Source organism: Triturus cristatus, chromosome 12 (assembly GCF_964204655.1).
Source record: "Triturus cristatus chromosome 12, aTriCri1.1, whole genome shotgun sequence".
Taxonomy (NCBI): Eukaryota; Metazoa; Chordata; class Amphibia; order Caudata; family Salamandridae; genus Triturus; species Triturus cristatus.
The window spans coordinates 646,195,070-646,209,453 of record NC_140595.1 but is presented as its reverse complement, the minus strand read 5'-3'; the positions used below and the strand labels follow the sequence as shown (position 1 = coordinate 646,209,453).

The 14,384-nt window shown below is 42.1% G+C and overlaps 1 protein-coding gene across 3 annotated transcripts in view; it reads right to left on the bottom strand.

Moving 5' to 3' along the window:
* Positions 1 to 14,384, bottom strand: part of LOC146776471 (hepatocyte nuclear factor 4-beta-like) — a 474,084-nt gene that overhangs the window by 175,157 nt on the left and 284,543 nt on the right. For all 3 annotated transcript variants that reach the window (XM_085637981.1, XM_085637983.1, XM_085637982.1), the window contains exons 5-7: positions 6,760 to 6,915; positions 1,493 to 1,580; positions 158 to 310 (exon numbers count right to left, since the gene is read on the bottom strand). In XM_085637981.1, coding sequence (XP_085494107.1) covers positions 158 to 310; positions 1,493 to 1,580; positions 6,760 to 6,915 — 397 coding nt within the window. The remainder of the gene's footprint in view (positions 1 to 157; positions 311 to 1,492; positions 1,581 to 6,759; positions 6,916 to 14,384) is intronic.

The following is a 14,384-nucleotide window of genomic DNA, read 5'->3' as shown; positions in this document are numbered from 1 at the left end:
GATGTCCGGTTTGTTGTTTATTTGGCATGAATCACCTGTTAATGGAAGAAATACGCACCAGATGTGCAGAAATCCTAACTTTGGACCACAGTATATTTACATAGATCAGGATGGGCTGACAGGCAAGCGATCAATAAATCCAGAAATGGAATCCTACCTGGATCAAAGAATATGATCGCTTTGAGACAGGCGTGCTCGTTGTCGTCAATCTGGATCTCTCGCAATGGCTTCACTAGCTCATCCAGGATTCTGGTAGCAACGCGAGCAATGTCCAGCTCTGGACAGTTCATTGGGATAATGAAATCATTCCCTAAGGAAAATGAAAACCACTTGAATTACCCAGGTATGTAGATGTTTGCAAAGATTGCTCATCCTTCTAGCTAGAGGATCTAAAGAAATAACACACAAATAGAAGAAAAACTAACTTGAAGAATGTGTGAATAGCAGAGCAAAACACAGAAGAGATGTTTGGCTTTAAGAAACAAAAACAATCACACTTAAAGTGTGTCACAGTTCTCTTTTGGAAATAGCTTTTGTAACATTGTAAGACCACAAACTACCAAGTGCATCATGTTGAGAAGGCCCACATTTTACACAGCAGACACCTGAAACACATTCATACCACCATATGGACGTACACACATGTTCGTATTTCCCGTGCCACTTATAGCGGATCTGTAAACAACTACAACTAAGAGATGCTGTTTGAGATAGTGTCCAAAACTCAATTTGAGCTAGTCCTGTTCATTTCAAATGATTTTGACAACTGGGTTAATTTGTGCAGGTCAATAAAAAATGAGCTGCAATAACTGGAATCCACTTTAACAGAGCAATGTATATAGAGGAAGATAGGAATATATGGAGTCTTTTCACAGAAAAGTGCATCCAAAACAAATATGGTTGGGGCTGAGCTTGTGACATGCTTGCCTACTTACTATTTAACTGGTGATACCTTGTGTCTAAAAGATATTAAAATATGCAAACCTTTTAAGAAATCCCTACATTTCTCTATAGCATCTTCCACCATTGGTTGTATTGAAGTAGAATACTTGGGGCATGCCTCTCCATTGACCACTATTCATCATGACACAAGGACAACCACTTTGAAATCAGACTACGGCTATTGCTGCCTAGAGTCAAAGTCCGTTTTTAATGTTGGTCTCTCATGTCGTCATAAAACACTTAGATCAAGATTTGTAAGAATCAAACAACAAAAAAAACATGGCAGCAAACCTTTCGAGCTATACTCTGACGATCTGGAACAAAATCTCCGTATCCATCAGAACCACTTCACCACTTCAATGTAGGAAAGAACACTATCACAAAGCATCCACAGCCCACAAACCAGCTACCTTTCCTATCACTTGTGGAATTTATGCTCATCTTTGACTCTGTACAGCACTCTGCTGCCTTTTGGCTAGGTTTACATTATAGAAATACCACATACATACACACAGACATCTGATTCTGAATCTAGGTTGTACTGCTTTACCTAGTAGCAGGAAATCCTGATAGGGAATTGAACGTTTGGCCACTCCGAGGAGAAGATGTTCACCGGCGTGGGCTCGCAATAATGCAACCTGTAATCACATCATGAGAAGAAGATTTAACTGCAGCTGGCCATAACATTGAGTAAAGGTCACATTATTCACTATGTGGGCTATTCATAAAGGCAATGTGAAGCACATAATGTAATACATTTGCAGTGCTCTTTTGTCTACTCTTACCTGCCTTTTGAATTATCCCCAAAACATATAAAATGAGAAAAAATGGAACTGTTTAACCCGTTCCCTGCGTGCCTCGGCCAACAGCCGTCACAAGCACTACCTGGCTAGTGCTGCGCACGTCCGTTGGCCAACACGCCCCGCCCAGAATTTGCACCGCGGTTAACGGGTTAAGGAATATTCATACACAGTTAGTGTAAATAGAGAGACCCGTACCCTCTTTCCAGTTTTCCTAATAGGGAGCAGGATGTCGCAGGGCAGATCCATAGAGGCGTGTGGAAGTATTTAAAAGAGTACTACTGGTACTACTTCCCATACTCATAAATGCTTTTGTGACTCAGAGGCAAAACTGTGATCTTCTCTGCTAATTGTGATTTTTACAGCATATTATATACGACATTCCAACCTCTAGACAATAGTGCGTGACTTTCTATTTGCATCGAACAAACACCCTTAATCAATCAGTAAAACACAATTACGAAAACCTCAACTGAAGTTAATTTTAGTACAATCCATTCTCAACATAATTTATATGTCACCTATACTGCTGTGACCTGCCAGCAAGTGATTTTACCTTGAAATCAAGACATGCACTAACGTTTTGAATTTGGAGAGTTTCACACAGGAACAATCGTGTTGTAGCTTGTTGGCTCTTAGTAAAAATTGTAGAAAGGGTGTCAATACATGTCATTTAGTCAGCCAGACAGGTGTTTCTCAGAGATACTCAAAAAACACAGTCATTTTTCGCTTAAATACATTTCTCTTAAACATCGATGGCTATCCAGTACTGCATATGTTTTTTAATACATCTTTAGAAAAGTGGCTGTATGTATTTGTAATAAAACCAATCCAGTTGGCTGGCACATACAAACTGCTGCTTAGGGCCAAAGCAGGAACCTTGGTACAAGGGTGCCTGCGTTACAGGTAGGGCTGTCTTTTTTGCAGGAAGGAACACCTTGCTGCACAAAAACAATCTAGCGAGACGTTTTCATCCTTCTGAGTGTACTGCAGAGTGGAGCACTCGTAGAAAGAGGAGAAAACGAGGTGACATAAAGATATGTCTCCTTGTTGCGCCTCCCCTGAGAAGGTGTAGCATTTTAACACATTCCCAGGTCTACTAGTATTGGTAAATCTGGGAATGCCTCAGGATCCATGGGTGGATGCGTGGGAACACTCATGCTGCGCCCATGGAATGCCTCCCTGGAACAGAGTAATGCAGAGCAGCAACTTGTGCTGCCTTTCGTCACTTCATATTTACCAAACCACACAGGGCCATGCAGGGTGGCCTTGCATGGCTTGGTAAATCTCATTGTTGGTTCCCCTTTCACAGAGCAAGGATGATGCAAAACCCTTGATAAACATGCCCTGGAGTTTTTATGAAACCAATGCCCTGGTGAGAGCTGGAGAATTATGGACAGCCATAAGCCTGACAGAATAAATGGGCTACTCATTCTGATCTGTTTTTATTTCATTTAAACATATGCTATATTTAACTATTCTGAGAACCAAGATTATATTGTGGCTATAATGCAGCAATATTTAAATTACTGCACTGCAAGACGTATCAAAACCTTTGAAAAGATTGCTGTTAGTCCTCTGTCCCACTGACACACCACTGAACATACTTTAAATATGCTTAACCTCACTGTGTACCTATAAACCCTTTTAAACTTCTCTTTAGAATCCCAAACACCTACCCAAATGCAGCTAAACTTTGGCCCAACCCCAGTGCCATTCACACGTGAGCCTATCGTATGAACGGCTCCCCAAGCAAGCTCGCTTTCAACTCTATTACCATGTCAGCTGTGTGTTGGTCTTGTGCCAACAACTGAACAGTCATGGCAGGCCAATAAGATGTTCCCTGGCACTTTAGATGTACAGTGAACAAAATGATGGTGAGACCCGGGCCAATATCAACAGTTATAGTTACACATACTTGCTATAAGGGCCAGTGCTTCTATAAGGTGACTAAAAAGCGACAGAAATGGCTTTGATCAATGTATGTAGAGCACTTCAGCAGGCAAAATTCTATTTTGCCTGATGAGTCAAAAGCTGTTGCACCATTCTGGCTGCTTTCTTGCTGAAAGAGGTCCACTGGCATCCAAAGAGGCAATAATTCCATCCCTTTCCCTCAAAGAATATGTTTACATGTGTAGATGATGGGTAGGGTAGGCTTGTAAATTATGGTTGTATGTCACCATTGTTTTCAAGCTAAATCCCTCTATGGATTCTCTCCGTGTCAGTTTAGAGACTACTATTCAGGCAGAGGAGATTGTTCTATTTTATTTATTTTATTTTATTTTTGCTATTTTTAAAGCGCGCAAATACCCATACAGGTGTCTCGGCGCTGGTGATCACAGAACTCCCTACAATATGACGGGGGGGTTAAGAAGAAGAGAAAAGCCATGTCTTGAGGCTTTTTCGGAATCTAAGGAGCGTAGGAGCAGTTTTGATATGGAGTGGGAGGGTGTTCCACAATTTAGCAGTAGCTGTAGTGAAGCACCTGTCTCCCCAAGTGGCCTTTTTTGTCCGAGGGACATACAGCATGAAGGCTGTGGAGGATTGAAGGATCCTGCGTTGCTCCAATGGGCGAAGAGCTTCTTTTAGGAACTTAGGCCCTGAGTTATTAAGGGTCTTATAGGCTATACAAAGAGCCTTAAATTTTATTCGGCTCCTGATTGGGAGCCAATGGAGCTCTTTGATGTGATGGGAGACAGATGTGAATTTGGAAATAGAAAGCAAGGTTCTGGCCGCCGCGTTTTGCACGGTTTGGAGTTTGTTGAGAACTCCTTCCTGAGCATTTAGAAACAGAGAGTTGCAATAATCCGTTCTTGAAAACACTAAAGTGCTGATGAGTGTTTTGCCGGCTGACTGTGGTAGGTAAGGAAGGAGTTTCTTGATTTTTTTGAGGGTGTAGAAGGCAGATGATACGACGGTATTGGCGTGATGGTGGAAAGTCAGTTTATTATCAAAGGTGACTCCCAGGTTGCGGACCTTAACCACCGGTTGGGGGGGGGATCCCAGCTCCGGTGGCCACCATTGTGGGGACCATGTTGGTCTCAAGCTCCCGAATGTCATCACCTCCGTTTTATCGGAATTAAGTTTGAGGCAGTTTGATGACATCCAGGAGCTTATCGCCTTCATTCCCTCCTGAAAGTTGGCTGCCACGCTTGCTCCGTTATTGTACACCGATAGTACTAGTTGCGTGTCATCGGCGTACGTGGTAAGGGCAATACCATAAGATTTTATCACCCTCGCTAAGTCCGAAACATAGATATTAAAAAGCGTCGGACTTAGCGAGGAGCCCTGTGGAACGCCGCAGGGGAGTGAAAAGGTCTGGGAGGTGAAATTACCCATTTTGACAGTCTGTGGACGATTGGCGAGGAATGAGGCAATCAGATCTTTAGCTGTTCCTCCTATTCCCAGAGCTGCGACACGGTCGATCAGGGTGACATGATCGACCGTGTCAAATGCAGCGGAGAGATCTAGGAGTATCAAGACGGCCGTCCCTCCCTTGTCCATGGTTGTTCTGATTTCGTCTGCGGCTTTCAATAGTGCTGTCTCTGTCCCGTGTCCCTGCCTAAAACTGAACTGTGTGTCATCGAGCAGATTGTTGTCGTTGATGAATTTTGATAGCTGAATGTTCATGGACTTTTCGAAAATCTTTGCTGGAAATGGGAGACAGGCGATGGGTCTATAGCTTGCTGGGATGAGAGGGTCTAGCGTTGGTTTTTTCAGCAATGGCTTTATGATCGCCTCTTTCCAGACTGAGGGATATATACCTGTTGCGAACATAGTATTGCATATGGTAGACAACGGAGGGGAAATTGCTTCCGGGATACGGTTAAGAATGGACGGGGGACATGGGTCGAGGGGGGAACCGGATTTAGTGCTGGCCACCAGACGTTGAATGTGATCCTGGTCCACGGAGTTGAAAGATAGTAAGGTTGGCTGAGTGCCCGTAAGGAGTGGACTCGAAGATGGTAAGGGGGCAGAGTGAGAGAAAGTCTGAAAGATGGAGCTGACTTTTTCCTCGAAGAAGCCGGCCAAGGTATCTGCCAGTGATTGAGAGCCTTTTAAGGGCGGCGTAGGGGGGTTGGATAGAGTGGTAACTACCCTGAATAGTTCTCCTGCCGAGTTCTTTGCCTGATTGATTTGAGTGATAAAGTAATGGCTTTTCTCAGTGGTTATCGCTCTTTTGTAGATGGAGAGGGCATTTTTATAGTTTGATTTGTCTGCAGGGCTGTAGTTGCGACGCCATTGTCTTTCGAGGTTCCTGCAGTATTGTTTCTGCATGCGTAGAGCCTCAGTGAACCATAGGGCTGAAGGTATTTTTCTGTTCCGGTGTGATGATTTAAGTGGGGCTAGCTTGTTACAGGCCATATCTAGGTTTGTCAGGTAGTTAGAGGATGCTTTAGTAGGGTCATGCTCATTGGGGATATGATTATCCTGCATCATCTCTGCTAATTGGGTTATGTTAATGTTTTTCCAGTCTCTGTATGTTAAACGAGCTGGTGCAGTAAGAATCGGTTTAGTAGGGTTTGTTTGCACTGTGAAACAAATAGCTGAGTGGTCTGTCCAGATTAGTGGAATTATTTGGGTGACATTTACAAGAGGACTGTTAGTAAATATACCGTCTAATGTATGACCTGCCTGGTGAGTAGGGGAGTTAATAAGTTGCATTAGGCCTGCAGCTGAGAGGTCTGCAAGAAGCTGCGTAGTATCGTAGTTATTCAAAGTCTCAAGGTGAAAATTGAAGTCACCTAGTAGCGTAAAATGAGGGGCGTCGGCGACTACTTCAATTATACTGCCTATGTTTGCTAAAAACTTAGCTCTTGACCCTGGAGGGCGATAAATCAGCATTCCCTTGAAGGATGATTTTGCTGATAGGCCTAGGGTAAAGATGAGAGACTCATATTCTGGGCATGCATAAGGTTTAGTCGTGAGTTTAAAGAGGCTTTTATAAATTATGGCAATGCCGCCACCTCTTTTTATTGGTCTGTCTAATCTACAAGAAGGAACAAGGTTTCCTCACCTGGTCATCCAGTGGAAGCTCGCAGAAGGCTGGGATGTACTTGGCCCACTCAACCAAAACAAGGAGCTGTTGCTTCATGGATTCACACACGTCACCGATGGTCGCAATTTTCTTCATGGCCATCTCTGCACCATGAAGTGGACTCAAGGCTGAATACTGGAATAGAAAAAAAAAACATTGTGACTGTGTCTTTGGCCAACCCCAGCTGCAGAAGACACTCCTGATTTATCAAAAAGAATAAGAATTTTTAGAAGATAAGCAAAGATATAGACTCTAAGCAAACAAGAATGTTGCAGGTGAGCTCAAACACCCAAAGACCGTTAAGACACAACAGGAGAAACGTAACCTAATACCATAAATGAATGACTTTGAAACAGCTCCCCCAATAAAAAGACAGAATCAACAGCACCACCCGCAATGCATGGATGAGGAATGTACATAACCTTTCCAGTAGCAGCACACATGAGTATCTTAAATATGCATGAGCCACACATGTGAAGGACTAAATCATGAATCAAGTGCCCAGTGGCAGACTAATGGCATGTTGTATAGATAGCATCATGGTCTATGCACACGGAAGTGAATGTCAGTTGGAATGACACAATTACCAAACATGTGCCAACAACTCCTTGCCAACCACAACGATGTGATAAATATTCACATCCAATGGCTGCAGTTAGAAGCAGCTAATGCTGTGCAATTCAAGAGGTTAACACATTCGGGACCATCTGTAGCATGCCAATGGCCTTGTAAACTCCAAGGCAGTGTGATAGGATTACATGAGGAGGAGACTGTAAATACTAAGGAAATTGAGGGTACATGGACATCAAATGACTCTGATCCAACAAGATCAGAAGTGGATTCAATGCCATCAAGTTGTAGAAGGTGGATACTTCTTGAAGGCTTAGGGCTTGATTATAAGTACCTCGTTAAATTGTGATTCCAGTGCAAACACCATAATTATAAGTGGCGTGAACTTTATTGTACCTGTGATTACTAGGCAAGATAAAGTTTGCCCCACTGTTAAATTTCTGTAGGCCAAACCGCTGGAATTTAAGGGGTGAAAAGGCTTGGTAAATACCAGGGTGGTAAGCACCATAATCTTCATGGTATTCTCCATAACAGAGAAAATAACTCGAAATAGTTGCTATTTATCGTACCCGATAAATTGCAAACCCATGGTTTTCATTGGGTGCAATGTGCACCGACTATCCTTTTAAGACACTCGCAATCAGGCCTTCAGTGAAATGTGTGGTGGCAAAGTGGGCACCAAGACTACCCTAATGTGGGCAACAGATTGACAATGAGTTTGGGTACACCATTATGCAGAAATCCCTTTTTCATCAACAAAATGAGCAATTCAGTTGTGTGACCACACAGGAACATTGGGTGACACCACACCTCATGTGGTTAGAGACGTTCTCAGTCTTGAACCAGATCTGTGCAACTCATCCATACCCACCAGTTACAATAGAAGCCTCGATTACTTTTATCAAGTTTCAGGAATTACTTTAGAAATTCGGAGTCGCGATTTCCTGTAAAACCTGATCAGAGACTTAACTGAAACAAGTTTCTAATTTAAGACATATTACACAACTAAACAAATGGGAGCAATATATATTTTACTGCTCCAACAACAATTTGTCAGGAGCAAAAGATCATGACAATAGACAAAGAATATTGTATTAATAGTTAAACACAAATCCCCCCAAAAAGTTTGTTTAGGTGTCACTAGCTGCAAAATGAAGGGATGAAAGTTCAGTTTTCTGCTCTCAATTCTAACCAAGAAAACAAAACAGGAATTATTTTGTCTTTTCGGTGGATTATAAGGTGCTGATTGGTACATTTAAGGCTTAGTGTGCAGCTTTTCAAATGTGGAAAATTCAACCAATTTTGCACTACTGAGATTCTTTCTGAAATTGTCTTTCATATTAAAATATGCTTCCTACAATACATTTAGGCTCTCAATTTTGAAGTAGAGGGTAAAAATCAACTGTTCTAAAATTGGGAATCCATTTGCACTTTTGCATTCCAGGACAGAGACCCTCTGACTAGTGGGTTTCAACCTAAATAATCAATAGCATGTTTTTAGGTCTGGGGTTAGCTCCGAATCTTTGGTTTTAGTAAATGTATATGTATGATATACTTACCTATAACCACCTTCAGACAACCCTCTTCATTCGTTGGTCAGTTGTTTTGTCATTCAAATTTTTCATCTGCCTCCTACAGCATAGGCTAATATGTGAGCCCACTTTAGCCATTGGCTAAATTCATTGTGACTGACAGCATTCTGCTATTTCACAAATAGGACATCCGCACACAAAGCAGTTCCCTCAAGTGCCAGGGACTACTAAGGCAATAACTGCATTTTGAAATCCATATATAATTTTGCTTTTAGTCAATGTCTTTTTTTTTATATTGGTGGGTGCCCAACTGCTCCCCCCAAAATACATTTTAAACATAACATGACAAAACAAGCATTGACAAATCCAAAAGGCTGGTACCCAGTGCAAGATCGATTGGCTTTGGCATTAAATCAAAAGTAGAGTAAAAAGGTCTAGCTGGATGAAGTGCCAAAGGCCCTGTGGCAGAGAGCCCCTGCACAGCAGCTGTGGAGGATGGAACCTTTGACTCATATTTTCTCCCTCAGTGATTGTGAAGTACCAATACTAGAGGGGGCAACAGCAAGACCGGTCAGCTTACCGACATTATGAGAAGCCTCTTCCTGCCAGGGGTGTAACCCAAGCTACTGCGGCACAGGGGGGTCCTAACCCTTCAAGGCTTCCAGATCTTTCAGGGGGACCCTTCTGCCCCAAGGCCAATGAACAACTGTGAGATTTGGGAGAACCGGGGGGCCCTCTTCAGATCCTTGGCGGGAGGGAAGGGGGGGGGCATCATTTTGCGTTATGCCACTGCTTCCTGTCAAAAATATGACTGGAGTGGCAGCAAGGCGTTCACATGGGTGGGGGGCGCAGCCTGGGGTTTTTGCCCCAGGCCCTGCTCTTTTCTATATCCCACACTGCCTCTGCTCAATCTATTTATGAATCACAACAAAAGGCCTGGCCCGTTTTTGTGATATATTCTTGATAAGGTAGGCACCTTCGCTGCTAATAAGTCTCGCCATAAAAACAGAGAAGGGACCCACATCATGTTTCTGACCGGAACACTGCAAAGTTTCTGACCTGCCTGAGTAGCAGGGTCAGACTGGACGTAGAGGAAAACCTCCAGGAGGCCTGGGGCCGCCACTCAGCAAACCCAGCCTTGAAACCAGCCACGAACGCAGCACTCAATGCTGTGATGAATTAAAGGTGCTGGGTGTCATACCAGACCCCCAATAAAGAAATGTCCAGAACCTGATAACAATGGGGCTGGTAAGGCGCACACTCCTGTTTCCTCCCAAAATGCATTACGATGTAGAGGCAAGTCATACATGCAGTGCCTAATTTGAGCTGGTGGTTGCTGGTAGGGACCACCGGCACTTACTTTTCTGCATCAGATATTTCCTGTGCGCAAGGAGGGACAAACACGCAAATTGGAAAGACAGAGAAAGACGGAAAAACTGTGACAAAGGGAGAAGGCAGGAACTTGCAAGAGTGAGATAGAGGGGCAGGGAGTGTCCGGTAGTCTATTCAAGAGGTGCTTTTAACACTACCAGCCTTGGTATTCAGTGCACCAATATTTAATTGCACCAACCATAGGCTTCTGAGCGGAGCTTCGGGTACCAGCACTCTACCGTTTACAAATTAAGCACTGCACACATCTGCTGCTTGTGCTCCTGAAAACTATTCTTTTATTTAGGATGTGAAACAAAGACTTGAGTGCAAATTTCACATGCACTAATAGTGCATCCTACGCTAAAACAAATTAGAAGGTGCACAATTTGCATCTGCATTTTGTGGGTCCATTGAAAATAGACCTTGATGAGTTTCTATTTAGAACTGCCTGTAAAAGGTGGTAAAAAAAGATGGGTAGCCTCTGTAAAGGGAAATGGGGTTCTAAATTGAATAGTTTGGTCTCACAGTTTAAACTTTTTTGGTAAGAAGAAATGAATCAAGGTTGGACTTGCATGGTTGTTTGGTGTGATCTTTTCAACCCATTAACATATTTTCATTTTTAAAGGCTGCGTTTTAGCTCCCGGCCCATCTCAGAGAGTCCTCACTGTTACAATCCTATAACGTTTTTGTTTTAACTTTTGTACAGACTGATGCTTTTGTTTTACATCTGAGTGGTAGTGAGAACCCCATCCGCGAGCTGCTCCACAGACTGAACAGTTTAGTGAAGCAAAAAAGGGCTTAACCAGGGAGCTGGCACAAGTGTCACATACTTATGTGTACGCTTCAGGGGGACAGCTTGATTCAGGTTCTTTGAAAATCCTGCTTCCCACCTCTGCTAAGCAGCAGGAGGGTCACCAATCGATAGCAGAGGGCAGCTCACTTCAAAAGAAGTCTTCAGTCAAGGCCAATCAATCTTAGCCCAATGGAGTGAAGGCTCTTTTGAAGCTCACAGGTAAATGAGTAGCAGATGGGGGGGAAGGGGGGGGAGGGGCTGAAATAAAATAGCTAATTGATTACGTCAACTGAAAGGCAATGTTCACTTGACAAAGGTAAGCTCACTTGTAGAAAGAACCACATCTAATATACGGTCAGCAATAGGTGTAGAACTGCTAAAATATGGAAATCATCTTGCTTTCTTGAGATCATGGTGAAAGGCAAATTCAACATCAATAAATATCGACCCTAAGCTAGGATGCTTGACACGATTTCATGATAAAAAAATATCTTTGACAAAAATGTCATGGCAATTTTTTTGCCACAATATCTTATTCCTGTACCTGTAATGGTAAGTATAAAAATATCGGGGAAAAAATATCGGTAACACTAATATTGTCCAAAAACATACACAAATATCGATTTTTTAGTACATATACCTATACATGTACATATTTTAATATACATAGTTTAAAGTAGCAAATCATAAATATTTTAATATATAACATTAGTATAATGTGGGTAGCATGTTTCAATAGGTCGATGGTAATAGTCGACATGAGGCTGTTTTTATTTTCAGAGGTTCGCCTTTTATTAATATATCAGTAATTTTCATCTTTTAATGCCATTTCCTTTTTTGATTCAACCCTTTTTTACTTAGAACTCCCACTATTTGGAAATGGCTCTTTAGTTTAAAACAAACAAAGGGACCCATCGAGTATTGTATATATGGAAGAATTCTCTGGGGTGACTAGAGAGTGGTGTTTTCTGAATTAGATTGTTTTGTGCGGAGGGCACCCCATTTGTCCCATTTTAACCATCTCTAGCTCCCCTTTTTTATATCTATCTGAAAAGTACCTAATGTCCTTGCTCAAGCCAAGCAGATTCCTACTTCTGGGCTGGCCTTGGGGACACACCTCCTTTTCACATCTGATAATCCAGACATGTCAAGCTTTAGCATATAGTTTACTTATTTAAAAATAAAGTACCTTTCATTACTGATATTGTCTTGTATTTTTACATTTATATAGCGTTTACTACTCCTATGTGGGGCACTGAAGGGGTTGCCTACTTGGATAACATGCTACACCATTGAGGTAGTGTGCTTGGAAGGGTGCTGTCTTTGTTTTGATTCCATGTGGAAAGTATTTCATTGTGGTAAGTGATGACCTCCGGGGTGTGGTTATTGTGTTATTGGACAAAGCACTTAGCAGAGTAATAGATCAAGAATTGTGAGATACAGGCTCACCATTTATGGTTTTCATTGATCTGGCAGCTTTGAACACCTTTGCAAGTCCCTTTGTGATATTTCTTATGATCTTAGTCCATTAAGCTGGTTCTGCCCTGGGTTGTCTATTCTGAGAATTTTAGTTTTGATTTTATGGTCTTGAGCAGGCAAAGCTTGGAGGAGAAATGGTAGGGGGATCTGCCAGGATGGACATTGCTACCATCACCTCATATATGATTTCCATTGCTAGATGCTACCATCACCTCGTATATGATTTCCATTGCTAGATGTCAAGAAGTGGTCATAGCGTGTAGCTAGTTTGGACCTGCAGTTGTGGACTGAATTAGAGTGCTCTGTTGTCCTGTGGTATGTGACAGGTCTCTTCAGTTATTCTATGCCTGTCCTGATAGCGAAGAGTTGTTTATTGCTGTGGAGCGGTATAGTACTGGGTGATGAACATTACACTTAGTGGTTCTGTCTTATGTGAATGCAAGGGAGTCAAACAATAAAAGGGAGTAATTATGCCGCGTCTTTGAATTAGAATCAGCTGCCCAACTTACAGCATCAGTATTATTGAGGGCTAGGAGGGGTATATATGAACTTATTTTACTATATAATACCAAGGTTAGACACAGGTCGGTGCTACATAAGTTACCTGGACATTGAAAGTTCTGTGCTGGTTGGGCTGTTACATATCCGTGGACTGTAGGCTGCAGGTTGTATTTGATGGAACAATTATTATTTCAGTTTCTGTTCCAGGGTTATGTAGTTGTTCCAGGAGATTATGTATTTGTCTAGGAAATAGCCTCTTTCAGAAGTGTAAATACTCCCAAATGCTTTGAACCTTGTCTGCTACAGAGTTCCAGAGCTTTTCGCTTTTTACTGACAAGAGATGCAGCTTATTGATTTCATATAGTAAAATGTTATAATGATACATGGTTCAAGTCTGGAGCGCATAGTCCAATTTTGTTTCTATTGATTGAATTAAACTTGTAGGTATAGTGGTCCCTTTCTTTGGAAGGCTCTGTGGATGATGTAAAGTTTCATGAATATTGCTTGTGATGGAGCAGGGTTTTGCAAAAAGAAACCTGCTCGAATTGACACCCTGTAATACTTACTAACAGTGTGCAGTGGAAACCAACGTTCAAATCACATGAAATACACGGGAAACCGCTTTGCGCATGCGTGCACTAATGTAAACGAATGCATGAAAGAACTAGGCCGCATTTTACATTGCGCTTCGAAAGAAACAAAAATTAATGCATGACTAGGCCGAATTTCGCATAAATAATGCCGCTTTTGCTTAAAGCTTTGCTAAGAAAAACATTAACATGGGATAGTGCAAAGGTGGGTGGTAAACAGTGAAAAGTGCATTTTCAAGTAATTAATAAATGCTTCTGTTTTATTTGTCATAGTGAGCTGAAATGGGCCTACATTTTCCTAAAATTGACATGATAGATGGGGACTGGAGAAAAGCATGAATAACCCAATAAATAGACAGAAAAGCTGAGCGCTGCAGAGGAGTGCAAAAAGCCAAGGTTGAATAGCTACGGAAAACATTTGCTTGTCTACCAAAAGACAAGACTGGCCGTGGACCCAAGACTTCTTCTGCGGACATAGCAGAAAGACTCATGTGAAACGATGAAATGGTTACATGTATTATAATAAACAAACGAGTCGAGGATGTGAACAATGTAAAAACAAAGAAGACTGTAGAATTATGAATGTGATCATGGTGGTGTGATTGAACACCCCCTAAACCATCCAATGAGAAGCTGATTTTTATGAATTGTTTCAACTGTTGTGGGTTGGACATGTTAGGTTTTAGGGTATAACTGGGGTGCCTTCAGGAGTGTGGTTTAAGGCATTGAGCAGAAGACAAGGGGCTGATGCAGTGCGGAGCGAGGAAG